The sequence below is a fragment of the Trichechus manatus genome, unplaced genomic scaffold, assembly GCF_000243295.1.
Source record: "Trichechus manatus latirostris isolate Lorelei unplaced genomic scaffold, TriManLat1.0 scaffold00080, whole genome shotgun sequence".
NCBI classification, from domain to species: domain Eukaryota; kingdom Metazoa; phylum Chordata; class Mammalia; order Sirenia; family Trichechidae; genus Trichechus; species Trichechus manatus.
In genome coordinates this window covers 10,885,614-10,909,695 of record NW_004444016.1, presented here as the reverse complement: position 1 = coordinate 10,909,695, position 24,082 = coordinate 10,885,614, and the positions used below count along the sequence as shown (strand labels likewise).

The following is a 24,082-nucleotide window of genomic DNA, read 5'->3' as shown; positions in this document are numbered from 1 at the left end:
TTGTTTCTTTTTGTGTGTAAACTTTTACATGAGTTTTTACAGTAGAGGTCTCATACAATATTTGTCCTTTTGTGATTGAGTTATTTCACTCAGCATAATGTCCTCCAGTTTCACCATGTTATGAGATGCTTCACAGATTCATCATTGTTCTTTATCTTTGCATAATATTCCATTGTGTGTATGTACCATAGTTTGTTTATCCATTCATCTGTTGATGGGCATCTAGGTTGTTTCTATCTTTTTGCTACTGTGAACACTGCTGCAATGAATATGGGTGTGCATATGTCTATATGTCTATGCATGAATAATTTTTAAAGTATATTCTGACAACCAGCAAAAGCTGTTTGTGTTGGCTTCATATAAAATTAACATATTCAAAATGAATATACATACAATCTGTATTTAACATCAAAGATTCAAAGTGGGGCTAGGGATGGAAAGATAAGAGAATAAATGAAAACTCGAGCCATGACAAGGAATCATGGACTATAGGAAAATAAGTCACAAGGAGGAGTCCTTATGTGATAAACAATAGAAGTGGGAATGAGTATAGTATACATGGTATCCCTTCCTTAACTCTCTTAACTAGACACTTTTCAATACATTCGTTTCAACTAACCCTTTATCCACTATCCCTGCAAAACACTGATGCCTAGGGCATGCTGAATACTGGAGCCAAGTTTACTTCTTGTGCTCAACACACTTCTGCTCCCACCAGCTGAGCTATATGCTTATCAAGAGTCTCTTGTGTTTATTCCCCAACAACAAGCATTTGTGCTTGTTATTGTAATTACTTAATATAATTCAATATTAAGTAAAATAACAGAATATGAGTGTGAAAAGAAACAGTTGTTGTTCTACAAAATCTAAATAGAAAGATGCCATGTAAACAACTGCCGTCAAGTGAGGTGGATGTAAGTCAGTTTTAAAAGATTGGGGCAGAGGAGGGTGGAAAAATAAGGAAAATTTAGAAATCTGCACATATATTATTTTGCAAATACCTTTATTTCTTGTTCCACTTAAATAAAAAACAAAAAGAAACGCTGGGAAAAATAGTACACTACAGATTAATAACTGCTAATGATTGGGCACTTAATATGTTCTAGGAATTAGTCTAAGCACTTCACATATATCAAACTTGTTTAATCATTATAATAACCTGAGTTAGTACTATTATTCCCATTTTGCAGATGATGGAAACTGAGGCACAGAGAGGTGACTTGCCTAAGCTTATATTCCTCATAAGCATTGGAGGCTGGATTTGACCTATAAAGTCTGGCTCTTAACTACTACGCGGTACTGATTCAGTGTAGGTATAGGTTTTACACAAAAGAATATGTGATACATCATCAGTGGGTTCATAAAAGCTTTAGACTTTTGTCAGATGATTAGCAAATAAATGCTCACTATCGGTTTTAATTTTCAAATAGTTTAAAATTTATAGCTTTTTTTTTTTTTTAAATGATTCCCTTGCTTAAACTGACCTTTAAACTTAAACATCAGTCCAACCGCAACAGCTAGAAGGCTGCTCCTGTCAAGAGAAAGGGGAACAAAGTGATGGCCTTAAATATCAGACCGGGGAGTTGGGATCTGTATATCTCTGGAATAGGGAACAATTCTAGATACTTGAATAGGAGTGTGGCATGATTTAATTGATGTTTTGGAGAGGTAATCTGGCAGTGAGGCTTGGGTTATTTTACTGGAATAGAGATGATAAAACAGATGAACAGAATGGGAGAACTCACTTGGATATACCAATTTACTGTTAAATGTAAACAGTGGTTTGGTTAATATTCAGGCTTAAGGTTTTGTTGGCCTAAAGACAGAGTCTCTAAGACTATATCCATTTACTCATTTATTTATTCATTCATTCATTCAAACACCCGCTGAGCACCTACTATCCACTGGTGATATAGTGGTGAACAAGACACACACATAGTCCCTGCCTTCATGGAGCTTATGTTCTAGTTGGGGAGACAGAACTTTAACAAACAAGCACACAGATAATGAACTATCATTGTAATGTGCCACCAAAGTAAAGTACAAGATACTATAAAAACAAACAATTATGGATCTAACCTAGTGTTTTTTTTTTTTTTTTTTTTTGGAGGGGGTCATCAGAAGAAGCTTGAGTAACATTTGTACACTTTTCATTAACTCATTTGTTCTCCACCACAACTCAGTAAAATAAAGTGATATTATGTCCAGTTGTCATAGTTGACTCAATGTTATCATTATAACTGTGTAAAGTATTTGCTTAGTACCAACTATGTACTGGGCCGTATGAGACACCACAATGAACAAGATAGATCAGGTCCCTGCTTTCATGGGGCTTATCACCCTTCATTCCTATCTCTACTCCTGAGACAATGAAATACATTCCCCCCCAAATAGGGGTTCTTCCTCTTTATTTTTTCTCTCATAGTAATTATAAGTTCCCAGGGCTACTGGGTTAGTAATTGTCATCTTAAGATAGGTGTATAAAACACTTTCAGTAGAACTGGCTGCCAGACAGTAGGTAGTCAATACATTCTAATTGCTTTTGTTATTACAATGTTAAATCTCATGTCCTTTCTGGTACACTAGACTTCATCTCTTGAATTAAATTCCATAAATACTTGTTGCAAGCCTACCATGGGATTGACATACCATTTCATAGGAATTATGAGGTCAGTGAGGAAAATTTCTTTAATACTATCTAATTCCACTCTCAACACTTAGGTACTGTGTGACCCTGGACCAACCAAACTCTGTAAGCCTGCTTCCTCATCTTGAAAAATGTAATAATAATACCAATCTCATTCAGTTTTGGCCCACAAAAGTACGTGGCAGAAGATCAATAGATGTTAACCATGAATCATAACTATTGTTATTATTCTTAGAAAGACATTGGGTTAATTTACAGCCTATGCACGTGAAACACTAAAATACGAGAATTTTTTCTACCATATTCAAAAACTAAAAGGCATATTTAGACCACTGAGGAAGAAAATTTCACACTTTTAACTCAACTAGATGTGTTTTCAAGGGCAATTTTTAATTTAAAACTGAGTCTTCCCAATTTTAACATCTGCTGGACCTGCAGAAAAAAAGTGTGAGGAGAAAGTTAATTGGGAACTCTTGTAAAATCAAAAATTATTTAAAAGGCAAGAGTACCCTCTCTTAGAATTCCAACAGGTATGAGATATAAAGGTAGATTCTTCTCTTAGACCAGAGATTCAGCTGTGAAGTAGGTTTATGGTATGGGCACAGGTGTTCTACTAGATAAACTTTCATGGTTCCTTTACTTTATTCATATGTATGTATATATATTAGTATAACTCTTACATAGACATGTAAAAATAATCATATTAGCATTAACTAACTTAAAAGATGTTCTTTTAATATTATTGTAGGGTTGGGTCTTGACTTTTTTCCATGAAACTGTTGGTAGTTTAGGAACCGAATCCACGAAAGATACGATCGTAGTACTTGAGACTATGAAGTTGGAAAAACTGGCATGCAGGCAAAGCGCGGTATTGGAGTAGATTACTGTCCATGATGAGCGTCCAAAGTGAGGGCCTCCTTCTAGTTGACTTGCGCCAGAAGATGAGAACAGGAGTCATCTCTTCTGGATCCCCAAGGGGGGTTTGTTCACACCGAGTTGATCAGCGCCCTTCATAAAAATTCCACTAATCGGCAGTTCTACGTTTGCAAAAGCTTTAGTTCTCTTTTCTTTTCCGAGGCGGCAAGCGTCTCTTACTTTCCCAAAATGGCGGCCTCAGAATCGTCTGGAGACGGCCCGCGTATATCGTCTCCGGACAGGCGGATTTCTAAAAGCCTAGCTATTTATTTTCATATTAAGTAACACATAGGGCGTCATTTAACCTTCAGAACCGAGAACGAGCAACTTAGGCCGCCCGCGATCCACAGCCTTTGCCAAGATGGTGGAAGCAAGTCCATTCGGGCGTTCCTGTCCTTTACCAAGATGGCGGCAGGCGGCTTCCGGCGCGCGCACTCTACAATCCTGTTCAAGATGTCACAGCAGAGGCGGCCGCCGCCAGTCCAAGCGCGACCTGAGGGGAGAGAGCTGCTGTTGCCGAGCGCTGGGTTGGGACTAGGTGAAGCTGCCGCAGCCTCCGCCTGTCAGGAGCGAACAAGTGCTGTCACCTGTGGGGGCGCAAAAGTTACCTCCCAAATCCTAAAGCAACACAGCACAACCTTCCCCCAAGTTACAAAAATGATAGCATGTGCCGCACAAGGTAGGAGGCTCGGTCCCGGTTCTACACAAGCCCCCCGCCCTCTCGCTTGGGCACCCCTCACCGTACGCCTCTTTGGGGACGGGCCACGTGTTTCCCTCGGACTGAGGAGCAGGCGCGTAACGGGAACAGCTGGAGGGAGTTTAATGCTGACATTTTAAAACTGCATGTGTTTTGTTTTATTTGGAAAGGCAGGGGTCCTAGGAACGAGAAGGGGTGGGCGACGCGTTGAGCAGAGTGCAACAAATGTCAGGATTCGGGGGAGTGGCCTCCACGGGTAACTTGGACGCGGGCCCTGGAGAGGGTGGGAGGAGAGGTCAAGGAGTTGCGGGGGGGGGGGTGCTTCGCAAGCAACTGAATATTTAGCCTGCAACTTGCTTTTTGGCTTGCCACCCCTGCTTTCCTTAAAAATAATAAAAAGTGCAAAGAAATCAAGCTTGCCAGAGGTTTTGCATTTGGCGTGCAACTTCCTTTAAGTGTGAGCGCGCTGGGAGGGAGGGAGGAGTGAGGGTTGAACTTGGCAGGCGGCGCCTCCTTCTGCCGCCGCCGCCTCTCAGACTCGGGGAAGAGGGTGGGGGACCGCCGGGGCGCGGGGGAGGGTGGGTTCTGCTTTGCAACTTCTCTCCCGGTGCGAGAGCGCGGCGGCTGCAGACAGGGCCGCCCAGACGATGCGGGGGTGGGGGACCTGCCGGCACGCGACTACTCCCCGGCCCAAAATATGTATGCGCTGACCCCCTCCACTGTCCTCTCCTTTAATAGTCCCCAGAGGGCTTGTCGGACCGCTCGTTCCCAAGCGCGGCCGAGACGCTGCAGCAATATTCCGTGCAACCCCGTAGCCCCGTGCGAAGTGACACATTTCGTGCAACTCGGTCCGGGGGCGGCGCCGCAGACCACCCTCGCTGCTCCCCTTACCCGCCCGTTGTCACCCTCCGGGGCGTTGGTGGCAGTCACCGCCGAGGGAGAGGGCGAGCTCCCGAGTGGGTCGGGAGCCGGGGAGCGGGGCGGGGGCGGTAGTCAGTCAGAAGAGAAACTAGAGAAACTCGGCTCCCTTTCTAAGCCTGCCCCAGAGAGACCAGGTCGGCCCCCGCCGCCGCCTCATTTTATTTTTCTTGCAGGGGTTGGCGAGGAGCGGTGGGCCGCTGTCGCGGGGGAAATGCTGTGGGCCGCCGGTGTGCAAGCGCCGTCGGGGGACGGGTTGCGGCCCCCCCCCCCGGGGGCGTGGGGGCGGGGGCTTGGGCCGCCCCTGCAGTTGCCGACCGTCGCCAACAGGTTGCACCGTTCCCCGCTGCCGCGCTGCCCCTCGGGCGGGGAGCGGCCGGGGGTGGAGTGGGAGCGCGTGTGTGTGCGAGTGTGTGCGCGCCGTGGCACCGCCTCCGCCCGCCCCCAGCTCGGTCCCGCTCGCTCGCCGCGGCCGGGCGGTCCTTTCGCGTGTCCGCGCTCGTTCCCCTCTTTCTCCTCCATTTTGCTAGCTCGAGTCTTTGCCTGGAGCCCGAGTCACCGCCCGCCCGTCGGGGACGGATTCTCGTGGGTGGAAGGAGACGCCGCAGCCGGAGCGGCTGAAGTGGAGGGGCGCGGGGACCGGGACAGGCTCCCAGGAGCCCGGATCCGCGGAAACTGGAGAGGGGCAGAGGGCTGCCTTGTCAGTCGGGGAATGGAAGACTTTCTTAAGTAGGGGCTCTCTCCTCCCCTCCCCTCCATGGAGAAGGGGGCGGCTATTTACTTCCTTCTTTTAGAAAAAAAAAATATTTCCCTCCTCCTCCTGCTTTCACATGCTAAGTTGTTTATCTGTCCTGCGGTGGGAGCTGAGGACGGTAGCGGGCGAAGCGGTGCCTTTGCGAGAGGTAAGAGGCGGGATGGAGTGGGGGCTGGGGCCCATGCGTACGTTCACTGCCCCGAGCTGCGGCCAGGGAGGGGAGGCTGACTCGGGGGCTGCCGCTGGAGCCCACAAACTTTTATTAGCCTCGAGGAGTGGGGGTGGGGGCTGGCTGGGGTTGGGTGACGGTGACGAAAGGGCAGCGCGCGCGGGTGACAGCGTTGGCCTCTTCCTCTCTCTCCGCCACCGTCCCCCGGCCGGGCTGAAGGGGAGGAACCTGAGCTCTGACTGCGTGTGGAGCTTCGTCGAGCTGCCCCGGTTTCCAAACGTCTTATTTCTCCGAGCGGAAACCTGCCCTCCTCTTCTTCGTCTCCCGCTCCCCCCTCCCAACCCCGAAGTCTCCCTTTCTTTTTCTCCGAGGGGGCTGACCAGACACCCAATTTGATGGTGGACGCTAAGCCGCGTCTGAATTCTGCTCGCCCGAATATTTCCACACCACCCTAGTGCTCCCGAGCGTGATCGGGGTTTCTGTCGAGGCTCCGGCGCGTCTCCTTTCTGGCGGGCGTGTGGCGTGTGTGGGCGCGAGAGAGTGTACACACGCAGGGGGCTGACAGCCTGCAACTTGGAGACTTCGGCCGGGGCTGGCGTTATCTGGTAGAAGTGGGCGTGTCGGAGAAAGAACTCAACAGGTCTGGACACATTTCTCTTTTAACCTCGCACTTTTTTCTCTCCCGGAGAGGGTTTGTTCTTTTTGTGCTTGGCATCGTTTCGCGCCTGCTGTTTCTAGTGGCCTGTTTTAGAAAAAGACCCTACTTTTTTAGCCGTGGTGTTTTTGTGCTGCGATTTTTGACAAGCGCTGGTTTGATGTTTGGGGTTGCAGACTTAATTGCAGCCTTGTAATACCACTTAAGACCTCTTGGCATGGTTCTTTATGGCCGATTAATGTGATGGGGTTATTTGCTCTTCAAACTGGAGTTAATGTCGCTTGAGGGATCGTTTCGTTTGCGTATGAAGTATTGTTTTGTTTTCGGGTTGGAAGGCAGCTGTCAAAAAAGCGGCGTGGAAATTCATTAGGCACCATTTGCTATCTCGTGTTTTAGAGATCGTTATAATACTGCGGAGGGGCGAGGAGGTAAGCAGTTTACCCTCAAGATTTGTAGTGGCAGTCCCCACCATCCCTCTCTCCACCTTCGTCGCACCCCCTTTCCGTGAGGGCCAGTGAGGTTTATGCTTTTTATCGTCTCCATGCAGGAAAAGTTTCCTCATACTGGACGGGATTTTACTATGATGTCCTAAATGTGCTTAACAAAGTGTTTGTGCGCCTCTTAAAACATCTTGATTATTGACAGTATACTAGCATCCTAAGAGTCGGAATCAACTCGATGGCAGTGGGTTAACCCTCTTGAGAATAGGTGAAGGTTTAGAATGTAGAGAAAATGATTCTGAACATTTTACTGGATGCTATTTTACCTTACTTTAATGTGATTTTACAGTTCTGGATTTTTATTTGCTTTTCAACATTTTACTATTTGGAAAGGAAGAAAACTCTTAATTTAAAGGTGTAGTATTTCATTCTGAGGATCTTAAGTAGTTAAAAATGTAGTTTAATATAGATTGTATTGCGAGTTATGAGGATTGGGACAGCTGTATTTAAGTAAATTTATATTTAAATAAGCTAAAATTGTGATGAGAAGCTGCCACACATTCTGTATTGCCTTTTTGAAATTTAGATTTTGGTTGTCCTATATACAACACATTTCATTTCATATGTCCAAAATTTGGAGGCAGGCACTGTTAGACAGACACATCCAGTCAGAAATATGGGTTAAAAATGAGAGCCTTTTCCAGCCTATTGGAAGATTAATAGATCAGCATTGTTGTTTATTTTTCAAATAAAATGTGCATGGTTCACCAGTAGGTTGTACTAAAAGGTTTAGATGTGTGATTAACTGGGTAGGAGGAGAATTTGGGAGTCATTAGGGATAGAGAATTCTAGCGTAGTATGTTATCAAATTTTATGTGTATGGGTTCTCAGAAAAGCAAACAACCTTGTTTGACAAGAGGTAGGGATTTTAACGCTCAGACTTCTTTTTTTTGAGGTTAACTACATTGACATCAACTTGAACCTTTAGAATAATGAGATGTAATTAATTATAATGTCTGTGACTAATATTCTGTGAGTGGCCATGTGAATAGCCGAGCTTCTTGTTGTTAGGTGCTGTGGAGTCAAGCTTAGTCCCATACAGTTTTGTCCTCATTTGTACAAATGGACTACATTATACTTTTAAATGTGGTATGTTGAATGAGGGCAGAGAAAATGACTTTTTTATTCTGAAGATACGAAAACCACCGATAACGAGGAATTAGATTCGGAGGTAACTAAAAGCTTCATTTAACGAGCTGTCTCTTACCAATTGGATCACAGAGCTAATGTGACTTTATAGTTTATTATGTCCCGCTCTCCTTTTTTTTGTAGTTGATGTTCACTGATGGACTCCAAAGGATCATTAAAACCCTCCATTAGAGAAGAAACCCTCAGCAGTGTGGTTGGTCAGGAGAGAGGAAATGTGATGGATTTCTATAAAACCCTAAGGGGAGGAGCTACTGTGAAGGTTCCTGCATCTTCACCCTCACTGGCTGCTGCTTCACAGTCAGACTCTAAGCAGCAAAGACTTTTGGTTGATTTTCCAAAAGGCTCAGTACACAATGAGCAGCAACCAGATCTGTCCAAAGCAGTTTCACTCTCAATGGGATTGTATATGGGAGAGACAGAAACAAAAGTGATGGGTAATGACTTGGGATTCCCACAGCAGGGCCAAATCAGCCTTTCCTCTGGGGAAACAGACTTTCGGCTTCTGGAAGAAAGCATCGCAAACCTCAGTAAGTCGACCAGTGTTCCAGAGAACTCCAAGAGTTCAGCATCTGCTGCTGTTTCTGCTGCCCCCACAGAAAAGGAGTTTCCAAAAACTCACTCTGATCTGTCTTCAGAACAGCAAAATTTGAAGGGCCAGAGTGGCACCAACGGTGGCAGTGTGAAGTTGTATACCACAGACCAAAGCACCTTTGACATTTTGCAGGATTTGGAGTTTTCTTCTGGGTCCCCAAGTAAAGAGACAAATGAGAACCCTTGGAAATCAGACCTCTTGATAGATGAAAACGGCTTGCTTTCTCCTTTGGCAGCCGAGGATGAGCCATTCCTTTTAGAAGGAAACCCGAATGAGGACTGTAAGCCTGTCCTTTTACCAGACACGAAACCTAAAATTAAGGATAATGGAGATTTTATCTTATCCAGCCCCAGCAGCGTGCCACTGCCCCAAGTAAAAACAGAAAAAGAAGATTTCATTGAACTGTGTACTCCTGGGGTAATTAAGCAGGAGAAACTGGGCCCAGTTTACTGTCAGTCAACCTTTTCTGGAGCAAATATAATTGGTAATAAAACATCTGCCATTTCTGTTCATGGTGTGAGTACTTCTGGGGGACAGATGTACCACTATGACATGAATACAGCATCCCTTTCTCAACAGCAGGATCAGAAGCCTATTTTTAATGTCATTCCACCAATTTCTGTTGGTTCCGAAAATTGGAATAGGTGCCAAGCATCTGGAGATGACAGCCTGACTTCTTTGGGGACTTTGAACTTCCCTGGTCGATCAGTTTTTTCTAATGGCTTTTCAAGGTAAGATTAATACCTTTATGTTTCTCAAGAATACGAAAGTTATGACAAATTGACTCAGATTTAAATATTCATGTATTTTATGTGTTCTTCGAAGATGTGCTTTTCCATGTGAATAAGTTCAAATGAACTTTTGAAAGTAGATGTGGTAGATAACGTAAGTGATTTATCTGCATGTAACCATTTCAAGTTCTTTCTGAAATATTGACATTTGGTATCCCATTGGCCAGTGATTGAAGATTTTAAAATCTTTAAAATAGCTTTATGTATTTACAGGTATTTTATGTAACAGTTGTATGAATTCAAGTAGGTTTCAGGTCTAGCAATATCATAATGTGTTTTTGTGCATGTTCATTTAGCTTGTTTAGCATATGCTCTTATATTACAGTAAAAAGTACCTTAATACTTTACATAACCAAAAGTTGTGCTGCTGTATTAGTACATTTGTGAAGTGTTAGCTTGAAATTAAATGGTTAAAAATTAGAAGTTCCAACAATGAACCCTTTTCTTCAAACTGAACCTTCTGTTGAAGAATTTGAGTTTCGAGATTGCTAAAGCCACGCAGTCAGCAACGTGCCAGACCATAGTAAAGACATGGGGCTCACCCAGAGGGTTCCCGACTTAAATTAAACAAGTTGTGTTTGTTGATCATTCTGTTTAAGAAAGGAATTGATGACAGTGTTGTGCAAAACAAAATTCTACTTTCAAATGTTTCTGCAAGTTCTCAAATAGATAACTGATGGCCAAATTTGTTTTCAATTCTCAGCAAGCATTTAATTTGCTTCTCTCTCTCCCTTTTTTTCCTCAGTCATTTATATGTATACTGACATTTTCTGACCTCAGAAAGGTCTATTAAAATGGAATTATCAGAAAAAATATTCTGTAATTTAGATGTATGTGTTGGTAGGGGTTAGGTTCTCTATCCCCTACTCCCACCCCACTTCAGGTGAATGTTAGGATTGTATATCCATTTTAGGTATGAAGGAAAAGATTAAAATGTGGATTGTAAAGATATGAGATTGATCAGTGGTTTTTTGAAAGAGGGCATAGTAGATACAGTGATCTATTTGTACATAACCAGTTAGTTTTTTTCTTAAGCGTTAGTGATGTTCATTGTTCCCATTAACTCGTCATTAAGGATTTTATTTAAAACTGTCCTTAAGATATCCTAACACTGAGGTGGCTCTGTTCCTCTTTAAGTAGTAAACTTTTCTTGTTGGGAAGAAATTTAGATTTAGGTTTTGTTGTAAAGGATTTGATTGTTTCTTCTCAAATGAAAAATCTTTAGTTTTTGTGTGTCTTTATAATATAAACTACCTACCAATCTATTGTTTAAATAATAATTATTTTTATTTAAAAGAACATTACTTTGACTTTTTATTGTTGTCTTTGTGAATTGAAGATTTTAAATGTATTTAATATGGAAATCTGAGATTTTTTTTATTGCACAAGCAGTTGTGTTTTAAATGTTAAAAGACATTCTGTGTTTTAACATTTTCAGTCTTAAACTTTTTACCAGTGGAATTCATAACTGAATGTGTTTGGTTGTCTTAAAAGAGCAAGTACTCTTGGTTTGACTAAGCTATCTGTAGGAAACTATTAAATAGATTTATAAAACATGTAATGTGTAAAGCAAAATAATATGTCTTAGGAAACACTGGGAGATTATGAATGCATTTTGTCCTGATAATCACCATGGTATTCTTTTCATTTTTTCTTACCATAAAAGAGACATGGAACAAGACATATCATGTTCCATTCACTATGAACTTTCACTAAGCCGTGTAAAATCTGGGATATGGAGCACAAGTCTTAGATGAAGATAGTTACCCTTTAATCATTAAAGATAATTTTAATACTTTGAACTTTTATAGTGCTTTATGACATATAAGTTTGCCATAAGTCGGAATCAACTCGACAGCAACAAGTTTATGACATATAAAGGTGCTCTGGTGGTGCAGTGGTTAAGTGCTTGGCTGCTAACCAGAAGGTTAGTGGCTGGAACCCACCAGCTGCCCCTCGGGAGAAGGATGTGACAGTCTGCTTGTGTAAAGATTTACAGGCTTGGAAACCCTATGGGACAGTTCTGCTGTGTCCTGTGGGGTTGCTATGAGTTGGAATTGACTCGATGTCACTGGGTTTTGGTGTGACATATAAAATGTTTTCACATATCCGTATGAAAGTAGGCAAAGCAATGATAATGTGGCTCTTTAGAAATTCTTTACTATCCAATGAAATTATTATTTTTACGTCAGTGTGTGATTTGGAATTAAAATCTAGCCTGTGCCCTAATGAAGAGGCATAATACCTTATTCAGGATCATTTGGTAATGTTTGAAAATGCTGTATCTTATGGCATTCATTAATTTAGCACTGGGAAGTATGATTACCCAGAACAAAGCTTCTTCCAAATAAATTGAAACAGTGTTTCTCTTCTAACCATCATTGAATTAGTTTATTGTTTCCAAATAACAGTGCAGTGTAACTCCAGTTGGTTGCTTTCTCTTTCTGTATGTTGCATGGCTCTAGCCAAACATTAGCTATGACCAGTGACCCTCAGTGATCAGCAAACAAATCAACATGTTAACAACACAACTGGATTGAATACTGACCTGACTTCAGAGATAAAAATATTAACTGCTACTAATAACTTCACTTGCATTCTTTTTAAATTAAAAAAAAAAAGTGTAAATTATAATATGTCTGACTTTTAAAAATGCCGCCTACCATTATCTTTTCTCAGAATAAGTAAAACAAAAAAAGCCTATACTCGAGGGGAAGGAGAATCTTCAGATGTGTTAGTGTACCACAATGTCCAGTTATCATATTAGATCATAAAATTATGAATATTATCATTCATAGTCAAGCATTTTCTTTTTAAGGCTTAAGCTTACAGACAGTAAAACAAAAGAAACTTTATTGCTGCTCAAATCTATCCTTTAATAAAATGAACTAGCCATTCTGATTTGATAGGTTTTTAAATACTGAAATTCAGTAGGTTTAGGATAAATTTGTCACATTGATAAAAGCACATTTTTGCATAATTTGATTTTCAGCATTGTTTCACTTCAGTTTACTAATGGCGTAACTGCTGAAAAGAGGCAGAGTGAAATCAGTGGTTTCAGGTGGATTTAGAGCTTTTTTTATTACATTAAAACTATTACGTTGAAACTTTTAGTGTTAAAAAGTGGACTGCTTTCTAACGGTAGGATTAATGGAGAGAAAAGGATGCAAGATGAACTTGTAAACTCAATCTTAGGTGGATTTTAGGGCTCTGATGATTGGCATTTAATGAAGCTACTGAAGTTTATGTAGACTTTAACATCTCTCATTAATTGTGCCTGTGTCTAATTTAATAAAAGTAATGAAATTGACGATGTGTCCAAACACAGGATGAGCGAAGCAAATTCTCCCCCACTTAATCTTTTTTATTATTAACATCATATTGAATATTTTCTCAGAAAGGGGAGGGGGCCATAAAGAAGAGAAGAGATTTTGTTTTATGATTTATACCTTTTTAAATGGATACTTTTCTTTTTTCCTGTCCTTCCAAAGGTTCTAGCAGTGGCTTTTAAGCTTAATGTTTCTGAAATTCACTTATATGAAGTGATTTCTAAATATTTTAAACGGGATTTTTCATGTATATTTATTTATTTCTTCCTTTATGATCACGTAAGGTACTTTTTCTTTTTTAAATCCTGTATCTTGTTATGTCTGTATTATTAGTAAAAGGAAAAAAAAAAAAAAGACAACACGGTGTATTCCTGTGTCTCCGTTTAGCATGGAATGACTCTGATACAGAAATGTGTGACCTATGTGTGGTCAGATTTTATTTAAATTACTTCTTGTGATATTTCTTTGGCTAATAAATTATATTTTTTATAATTGATAACGTAATTTGTAGTCGTAATGTTTTGGTTTTGTCTTTTAGTGTTACAGATATTTTAGTTAATTAGACCACTTTCAGTATATTACTGAATGTTTACGTATTTTATGAAATACTTATTCTGAGACATACCTTGCATACATGTAGGTTAAATGCAAATTGTATTAGTAGTGAAATTAATATGTGGGGTAGAGATCCCTCCAGAGGTCGTCTGAGATTTTAGTGAAGAGATTGGATCACAGGGGTTTATTTCAGTATGAGTGCCTAATGTGAAAGCCAGAGCGTCTGTATTAATTGGTTGATTATGTAAGTCTTAATCTACTCTGGCCTACAGGTGATTTAAATAGCCTAGTTTTGCTAAGAAATCTTAATTTACATAGGTTTAGAATAGATCTGGGACATAGTTTTTAAAACTTACATACTTTTTCTTACTTTAATGACTACACCTAATTTTAATTGGCAGTGAGTTCTCATTATGTACTATTATCTAGGTGGGTACATTAAATAGGCAAAATAAGGTTTGTTCTGAATAGCATTTACCCTTCTGAGGATATCTGGTAATATTTTCATCAAAAGTAATTGTGTACTTCCGTATTAGTCATGGAAGATATATAGGTGAATCGCATTGCATAAAGAGTTTTCAAGAAATATTTTGTTGAATTAAATTATAACTGAAAAAAAAAATCAATTATTTATTGACCTTTACAGAAGGATTTAAAAGCCTGTATTCTCCTTATTTCTGTAGCCCTAATTGGCAACTGCTCTCGTTTTCTTCTGACTTGGTCTATTTGGGCTTTATGTTTTTCAAATAAAAATATTCCTACAGAGAACTTCCACTTTAAAAACAGAAAGATCTATTAAGTGAATCCTTTCCCTTTGAATTGTGTGTGAGCATGCCTATGCTAAGTTGGGTTAGGATATGAATTTTAATGGTGGTTTTTTTTTTCCTATTTTACATATTAAAGTACATCTTAAAAAATACAATTTTATAGTAGTTCATGGTGGTAGACAGTTATTTCAACCCCCTAAATACTTAGTTTTGACAGATGGCCTTCTTTATTCCCCAATACCATCACAAATGTCTCTTAAATACAGGGTTTCCAGTGGTGTTTGAGAATTAATGTTGCAGAGTAGGGAAGGGTAAGGGAAGAGCAATAGAGGTGTATGGACTAGTGAAAGATAAACGTGAAACTATCAAGAACAATTCCAAAAACCAACAATTTGGATCAAATGACATGAATTCAAGGAGCCCTGGTAGCACAGTCGTTAAAGCACTCTGCTGCCAACCAAAAGGTCTGCTGGTCCGTGGTGGGAGAAAGATGTGGCACTCTGCTTTTGTAAAGATTTACAGCCTTGGAAACCCTGTGGGGTAGTTCTTCTCTGTCCTGTAGGGTCATTGTGAGTCAGAATCGACTCGGTAGCAGTGGGTTGGGTAGGACATGAATTCAGAGGACTAAGGAGAGAGAAATTTGGGACTGTGTTTATGTAGTGCACCAACCAGGATTACAGTTCAGTTTCTTTCATTTGAAGTAGAAATCTAAAGCTAATTGTGGCAAGGGAATCCATAACTGTTGATAGAGTTTTATTGTTGTCTTTTGCTATGTGTTATCACCAGGATAGGGTGGAATGAGCATTTTAATTTTTTTTAGATTATTTCAGCTAAGATCATGTTCATAGTCATCCCATCTTTTACTTAAGCTGCTGTTTCATTAATGAAAATCTAATGATGTGAAGGTAGTTAAAATAATGATGATGTGTCTTATGTTGATACAACCACTTTGTATTTGCTTGTGTACTTTTACATACGTCGTCATCTGACTGTGGAGTGCAGGCCCTTTCTTTAGTAATATATTTCCATGGGTTGTTTTTCTGCTGGAATATTGAGAAATTAAATTCTTATTTAATAGCACATATGTAGAATAAATTATGGGGTTCTCAAAGTGCTAGAGAGTAATTTAAGCTATTTATATAGCAATATATTGTTTAAAGCCAATTATTCTGAATAGAAGTGTGTCATCCCCTAATTTTATCTTTGGGTTAGTTTAAATACTAGTGATGTATCCTGGTAAAACTGTATGTTTAAACCTACTTTTTCAGAGTAATCTGAGTATTAATTTTGAGTACTTTAAAATGTTTACTCTCTTTCAACAAGGTTAATAGTGTCTGTTATGCAGCAAGTTTGGTTAAAGTACCTCTTATTTTAGAATTTTTTTATTCACACTGTAGGGCACACAAAAATGTATATATGGGGAGAAAAAAGTTTAATGATATGATTAGTTGTAGTTGATCAGCATATTATCCTAAATTTCTATTTTTGTGACTCATAATTTGAAGGTCCAACTTCAGTTAATAAGTATGTGGTGTTTAGGACATATAGTTCATTGCAATAAATGTTAGCTTACTTCTTTTTATAATAAAAGTTAGCCTTTATTCTAGTTTATTCATAGTTGTCCACAATAATATGTAACGATGGCTATTATGAAAGTATATTTGACAGCCAGATTTTGAAAGCTATTGTGAAATGGTATTCAATTTAGTACATGATTTATTATTTCATGCTGGTTGGGACAGTGCAGTGACTTATGACCTTATGATCATCACATGTTGAACATTAAACCACTACTGCTTTGTTATGAATGCTCTTTTACTTTATTTTTAAAAGATGTTTTGCTTTTTAATTACTGGGAATAAGAGCTGCCTTCATTTTAAGATGGTTTAAATTGCCATTTTTTGTGCATTTTTTTTCCATCCTCATATCCTTTCCACTCAATTATTCAATAGTAGAAAAACACTGTACTAAAAATCAGAAAACCTGGATTCGAAGGCTAAGCTGAGCTAACCTACGACCTTGGGTAATTAGGTGTCCTGGAGTCAAAAATAATTTGTTTACAAGTATGTCGGAATTGTTTCCAAAACACCTGTATGTGTGTGTGTTTCTAAAATTTTACAATCTTTTTAGCCTATCACCTTAGTGAAGAGACACTTGAGATAGGGAATGGTATACAAAGTTCTTTGATATTTTTCCAATACAAGACAAAGAATAAACTGAGATTTGGTATTTTTATAAGAGAAGTATTTAAAATAATGTGGTCTGTTGGAGCACATAGAAAATAATGTGTAAATACTGCTATTATTGGAGCCCAAGAGGTGGGGCTCTTGAGTTCTCAGAGCTTGCTCTTAGGTGCAGTCATTTTAGATTGGAGATTAAAGGGACTTGAGAGCTCATCCACTCCCTACCCTCTCATTTTTTTGGGATGAAAAAATGAGACCCATGGAAATTTGTCTAGGGAAAGGTCACAAAACTAGTTAGTGGTACAGCCAGATTGAATATCCTAATTCTTGGTTATCTAAGCACCTCAGCAGGCTTCTGTTAACATCTGGGTCTCTTCTAGAGACTTAAACAAGTGGTTGATTGACACAGGACAGCGAAAAGTTACTTTGACTAGTTTAGATTGTAAACATACAGTGCCTCTATTCTTTCGTATAAATTTTGTTAGTTTTTCTTCCCCTAATAATGATTGAGTACTTATGTACTCATGCTGAGGTAAAAGAGCTGAACAGAAGATTTCAAAGGGTGGAATCAAGAAGACAGAGTATGATAATGAAAGGTGGAAAGACCTGAAGTTAGAAAACCAAAAAGGAAGAACATGCTCGGCACTTCTCAGGCTGAAAGAAATGAAAAAAAAATTCAAGCCTCAAGTTGCAATACTGAAGGATTCTATGGACAAAATAAGGAGCCTGGGTGGCACAGTGGTTAAGCACTCAGCTCCTAACCAAAAAGTCAGCAGTTCAAACCCACCAGCCACTCTATGGGAGAAGGATGTGGCAGTCTGCTTCCAAAAGGATTTGTAGCCTTGGAAACCCTATGGGATAGTTCTACTCTGTCCTACAGGGTCTCTGTGAGTCAGAAAAGACTTGATGGCAAAAGGTTTTATTTGGGGTTATGGGGAAGATATTGACAGATGTAGGAAGCATCAAAAGAAGATGGAAGGAATACACAGAGTCACTGTACTAAAAAGAATTGGTTGACATTCAACCATTTCAGGAAGTAGCGTATGATAAGAACCAATGGTATTGAAGGAAGAAGTCCAAGCTGCCCTGAAGCCTTGGTGAAAAGCAAGGCTCCAGGAATTGATGGAATATCAATTGAGATGTTTCAACAAATGGATGCAACACTGGAAGCGCTCACTCGTCTATGCCGAGAAATTTGGAAGACAGCTACCTGCCCAACTGACTGGAAGAGATTCATATTTTTGCCCATTCCAAAGGTGATCCAAGAGAATGTGGAGATTACCGAACATATCATTAACATCACACACAAGTAAAATTTTGTTAAAGATTATTCAAAAAAGGTTACACCAGTACATCGACAGGGAACTGCCAGAAATTCAAGCTAGATTCAAAAGAGGACGTGGAACGCGAGATGGATCTTGACTGAAAGCAGAGAATACCAGAAATATGTTTACCTGTGTTTTATTGATAATGCAAAGGCATTTGACTGTGTTGATCATAATAAATGATGGATAATGCTGTGAAGAATGGGAATTCCAGAACACTTAATTGTGCTCATGTGAAACCTGTACATAGACCAAGAGGCAGTCACTCGAGCAGAACAAGGGGGTACTCCGTGGTTTAAAATCAGGAAAGGTGTGTGTCAGGGTTGTATCCTTTCACCATACTTTTTCAGACTGTATGCTGAGCAGGTAATCCTAGAAGCTTTACTACATGATGAATGCGGCATCAGGATTGGAGGAAGACTCATTAACAGCCTGTGATATGCAGGTGACACGACCTTGCTTACTGAAAGTGAAGAGGACTTGAAGCACTTACTGATGAAGATCAAAGACTACAGCCTTCAGTATGGATTACACCTCAATATAAATAAAAAAAAATCCTCACAACTCAATCAGTAAGCAACATCATGATAAGTGGAGAAAAGATTGACGTTGTCAAGGATTTCATTTTATTTGGATCCACAGTCAACACCCATGGAAGCAGCAGTGAAGAAATCAAATGACATGTTGCATTGGGCAAATCTGCTGCCAAAGACTTCTTTAAAGAATTAAGCAGAGATATCAGTTTGAAGACTAACATGCACCTGACCCAAGCCACTGTATTTTTAATTGCCTCATTTGCATGCGAAAGCTGATCAATGAAAAGGAAGACCAAAGAATTGATGCATTTGAATTATGGTATTGGTGAAGAATTGTGAATATACCATGGACTGCCAGAACAACAAACAAATCTGTCTTGGAAGAAGTAACAGCCAGAATGCTCCTTAGAAGCAAGGATGGTGGGCTTTGTCTTGCATACTTTGGACATGCTACCAGGAGGGACCAGTCCTGGCGAAGGATATCATACTTGGTAAGGTAGAGGGTCATTGAAAAACAGGAAGATCCTCTCTGAGATGGATTGACAGCAGTGGCTACAACATTGGGCTCAAACATACCAACGATTGTGAGGATGGCGCAGGACCGGGCAGTGTTTCATTCTGTAGTACACAGAGTCACTATGAGTCCGAACCAACTCGACAGCACTTAACAACAACAGTAACACTTAATGTGGCAGCACTTTGCTAAAACACTTCGCATGCATTCATCTGATTTAAACTTCTTAACAATTGTATAAAGATTTTTATGCTTTTCTCTATATTAAGTTTGTGATTCTGGCAATATCCATGTAGGACAGAAGGCAGATATTCTTTAGTTTTACAGGTGGAAAATTTTTGAGACATTTAAAGAGAAAAAGAAGGAAATAACCAGGAAAACATAATTCTGATCTGTAGGGAAATACTTAATATTTGTTGTTTTCCTCCTGGGATCTTTAATACTTTGTCAACAGTGAATTTTTAAATCCGGTGTATAAAGGAGAAATGGGATCAAGCCTACACACTCACTCCTGTATGTATTTGTGTAGTTATTGATTTCTGTCACAGTTCCAATTTCTGTAAAATAGCGATAGCACCCACCTTTTTGCCTGGCAGGATTTGTGCATGTGTGTTTACTTTGAAAATTAAAAAGCATTATAAAATTTTAGTTGTCACTATTATTTTCTGTATTTAGTCATGCTATTATTTGTAAAACGCTATGATTGGAATGGAATAGGATATACATTTTGTAACCCCATTCTGTTAGTGCTGAAGTCCTTTGTAAGTTTCGCTGGCTTAAGAACTTTAGGTTTGTTTTGTTTGTGTTTAAGAAGTCTGCTGTCTCAAATACTTAACTCTTTCTCCCCAAAAGATAATTTATAACGGTTTTTAATAGTTAAGACAAGGGGGTAAAGAGCCATCATAGCATGGCCAGTGTGCTTTACTGCTAACTCTGGTTTTATTTTCTACTCTGTTGTATTAGCCTTAGAATCCCCTAGTTTGTGCTGTTAGCTAGGAGGCTGGCAGATTTTTTCATTAGGTAGCAAATGCTTCTTTCTTATCACCAAGCACATGTCATGGGCTGGTGTTGTTAGAGCAGTCTGTGGGTGCTAGATTTTTAACACAATCTAAGAAGAACTAAAGGAAAGGTAAGAAAAACAGGTGAAAGTAATCTCTAATTCAGTATATTAGGAATGAATGACCCTTTAATTGGTATTGTCATTTAACAGGGCTGCACAGTGCATTGGGGATACAACAAACATACTTGTAAGAGAAAACAGTAAGTGATGCCAGAGGAAAAAATTAGAACAAAGAAACCCATACAAAAAGGAAATGAAAGTTCTAAATTCCAGTGACTGACTAAATTTGATTTCTCTGTGCCTAAGTGTTTCTGTATGAACACTGGGAAATATATAAGCAGCCTAGCTACATTATTGTGTTAATAAATGGAAGAGCTACAAGGGGATGTTCTAGGAAAGAGATTCTTGAGATGGGTGAAGTGGGAGATTAATTAGGTGATAGCAAAAATCCGTCCAGCTGCACTTGAAGCAGCCAACATTTATTGAGCTAGGCACTGCACACATAGAGATCAAGAACATAAAAATCCCACCCTCACAGAGAACAATCTGGAGATCTTCTGGTGATCTTTGTATGCATCCCCTCCCACTCTCCCGAACTTGCTTTATAAAATGTGTACTTACAGGATGTCAGACTCCTTCTCAGGAAGGCATAACTGAAACTTCATGGAGGAAAGGGCTTGGCTAAATGGGATTAACAAAAGGGGGTAGGCAAGGAGTCTGAGACAGAAGAAGGAAAAGATGGGAAAAATGAGCTGACCAGGTGAGGACTGAGTAGTTGGGAATGAACCAACAGGAGACTCAATCACTTGTGGAGGAAAGCAATATGTACATAATAGAAGATAAGGAGAAAACATGATTTTTACCCTTAATGTATATACCCCAGGTTATGCACCCCTGGTGTTAGACATTTCTTCCCCTCTAGTCACCTAAGAGTGTGTCGTTATTCTCTAGGAGAATCATAGTTCTCTTTCTAGTCTCCCCAATGTATGAGCCCAAACCTGAGGAATTTTTGCCTGGAATGTTCTTCCCCAGGTATCTACATGGTCCACTCTCTAACTTTATTTAGGTCACCACTTAAATTTCCACTCCACAAGAGAGACCTTCTGACTGCTGTATATGAAACAGTAACATCTTTCACATACCGTTACCCATAACATTATATATCTAATTGTTTGTGTCTATCTGCTCCCCTGCTAGAATGAAGCTCTGCCAGAGCAGTGATCTTGTCTGCCTTGCTTGCTCCAGTATCCCAGCACCTAGAACAGTGTCTAGCACATAGTAAGACCATAGTAAATAATGCTACATATATGGATAAACAAAACTTAACATAAACCAAGAAGTTATTTGGGAACAGATTGTACTTCTCATCTTTCCAGAGAAAGGAAATGTAAGTAGATAGGGAATATCTCTCAGAAGGATAATATAGTACAGGTTGCCTTCCCCAGATAGGAAATAGTTCTTAGGACTTAGAAGTGCTTACGTTTAAGAGAGAAAATATGCATCAAGAAAATGTATTTCAATTATTGTCAGTCTTTAAATTTGCTCTAAGATTTTGAAATAGATTGCTATTCAGAGTTTCTTGGAACAACTCTGGTACATTTACCATAGAACAAGTTAGGGTAACCAAAGCTTGGAAATGAAGGATTTGAGGTTTTGTTTTGTTTTTTATCTTGCTCAAGGTAGTAGTGTAATTTGTAGGAAATTTTCAAACTAGGACCTTTTGTAGCAGAAGCTTTCTTTTTCATGTTTTTCACTTGTATAAGAATTAAGCTTATCCTATCAAATGAGCAATGTGTGCATTTTTATTGACTTAAGTAGAAAGTTGGGTAAGACATTGATTTGCCCAGTTTTTGGATAAGTGTGCATGTAATCAGTGAATATTCCAAGTGTGGAGAAGTGCCTTATTTTTTTGATTTGCCCTTTTTTGGGGGATAAGTGTGCCTGTAATCAGTGAATATTCCAGGTGAAGAGAAATGCCTTATTTTTGTCTGAATTTCTAAAGTACCTCTCTTCATCTTATTTTGTATATCTTATTCTATGTAAGGAAACCCTGGTGGCCTAGTAGTTAAGAGCTACAACTGCTAACCAAAAGGTCAGCAGTTTGAATCCACCAGGTGCTCCTTGGAAACCCTGTGGGGCAGTTCTCCTCTGTCCTGTAGGGTCACTACGAGTCAGATACGACTAGACGGCCGTGGGGTTTTGGGTTTATTCTACATAGAGTTTTGACTTTATCTATAGTCTAGAAGAGCAATTCAAAAGGTTAGTAGGATGTTTATCTTTTTTACTAAGTGAGTTCAACTTATTATGGCGAAGATATTCACAGAAAAGAGAAAATGCAAGGTAAGTAGGTATTAGCTAAAGCAAGAAAATCAGATGAGGTCATTTAAGAATGAACTGCTTCAGTGTTCAGAAAAAAATATAAGAGGGAGGACCAAGGACAGGGCTCTGGAAGGCATCCAAAGGGAGCAGCCACAAATGATACTGAATGAATAGTTGGAGAGTTAGGAGACAGCATTCTTAGAGTGGGACGGGGAGAGAGTAGGTTATGCTGTCAAGTCAACTAGGTAGAAGAGAAAGAACAGAATTGCACAAATATGAATGAGTATTGTTGAAGTCAGTCCTTAAAACATGAAAACATTCTCAAAAAAAAAAAAAGTCAAAGCTAGAGAAATTAGTGAAATGACTAGTGATTATAATTTTAAAACAAGTAAAAAGAAACCTCTAAGTTTGAGAGCCTAATCAGTCGTTGAAATTTAGATTAAGATATTAAAGTGGATAACAAGAAACACACTCTGAGACCACAAAGACCTTGAGTCTGGCTTAGACGTAAGGGACAAAGGCTGGAAGTCAGGAAGGAGTTAAGTTTCTGTTCCCAGAGAAGCTAGCACAACAGAAGAAACTGGCCACACCCTAGTTTAAACTCTTCTCTCTTTAGTAGTCTCCCAGTTGTTTTTCTACTTTTTCCTTTGTACTTCTTCTTTTTTCCAACACAACTCATATACCGAGTGACACATGGCAAGTAGCCGCATGACTACTCAGAACCTGTGGATGATTTGGGTTATGCACAACTCTACCCTGGTCTCCCCATGAGTCGGAATCAACTCAAGGACAACTAACAACTACTACCCTGGCCTGTCTTACCTAAGAAAGCACATCTGAATGCATGTGAGCATTATAGGGATAGTCTATAATTCGCTTATTTAGTTACTTATTCAGCAGTTTCCTCTTTAGAATTTACAAAAATAACATGTATTTGTTGCCTTCAGTAAACTTACACCCTAAAAGAAAGTTAATAAACTTATTCCCCTTTCCTTTCCCTTTCTTTCTTCCATTCCTCCCTTTCTCCTGTCCTCCACATTTCTCTGTAATCATACAAAGAGGAAGCCCAAGGGCAGCCAGACTTGCTGGGAGGTAGGGGACTAACCAGGGTGACTGCTTGTAGGCAGTAGACTTGTTTCTTAAACTAGCCTCACCATTTTTGTATCTGTGTATAGAAGCAGAGGAATATAGTGATTAATGTTAGCATGTACCGCAGGGACAGTCCTTTTTGAGGAAAGGTGCCAATCTTTATCACTGCACCAAAAATACGTTGCTAAGGAGTATGTTCCTGTCACTATCACAGAATCACAGCTGGAACCATTCTTGATATCCAGCCCTCACTTTTCATATGAGGAAACTGAGGCCAAGTACAATTAGTACAGTGTTGTGGATAAGAAATAGGACTCCGCTGTCAGATACCTTGGGTGTGAATCTGACTGTTTAATAGCTGTGTAACCTTGAGCAAGTTTATAACCTTGTAAATCCTCAGTTTCCTCACCTTTTAAATGGGTGCAGAGAGGTACTGCATGCAGTCTGTGTAGCACAGTGTCTGGCACATATAAAGCACTCTTGGAATGTTAGCTGTTATTTGTGGTGACATGGCCAAGATTAGACAGTTCCTTAATGGCGGAGGTGCCTGCTTGAGAACTCTGTCCATTGTGCCATACCACCCTGTTCATAAGCCTTTTCCATTAATTGATAGTTCTC

The 24,082-nt window shown here is 39.8% G+C and overlaps 1 protein-coding gene across 8 annotated transcripts in view; it reads left to right on the top strand.

The window, feature by feature from the left end:
- Window positions 1-4,153: 4,153 nt before the first annotated feature.
- The window catches only part of NR3C1 (nuclear receptor subfamily 3 group C member 1), a 119,260-nt gene continuing 99,331 nt past the window's right edge, over window positions 4,154-24,082 (top strand). For 2 of the 8 annotated variants that reach the window (XM_023735644.1, XM_023735651.1), the window contains exons 1-2: window positions 6,748-8,426; window positions 8,528-9,727. In XM_023735644.1, the coding sequence (XP_023591412.1) occupies window positions 8,541-9,727 (1,187 nt within the window). In that variant the 5' untranslated portion in view covers window positions 6,748-8,426; window positions 8,528-8,540. The other 6 variants (XM_023735647.1, XM_023735648.1, XM_023735650.1 and 3 more) reach the window with 6 other exon arrangements.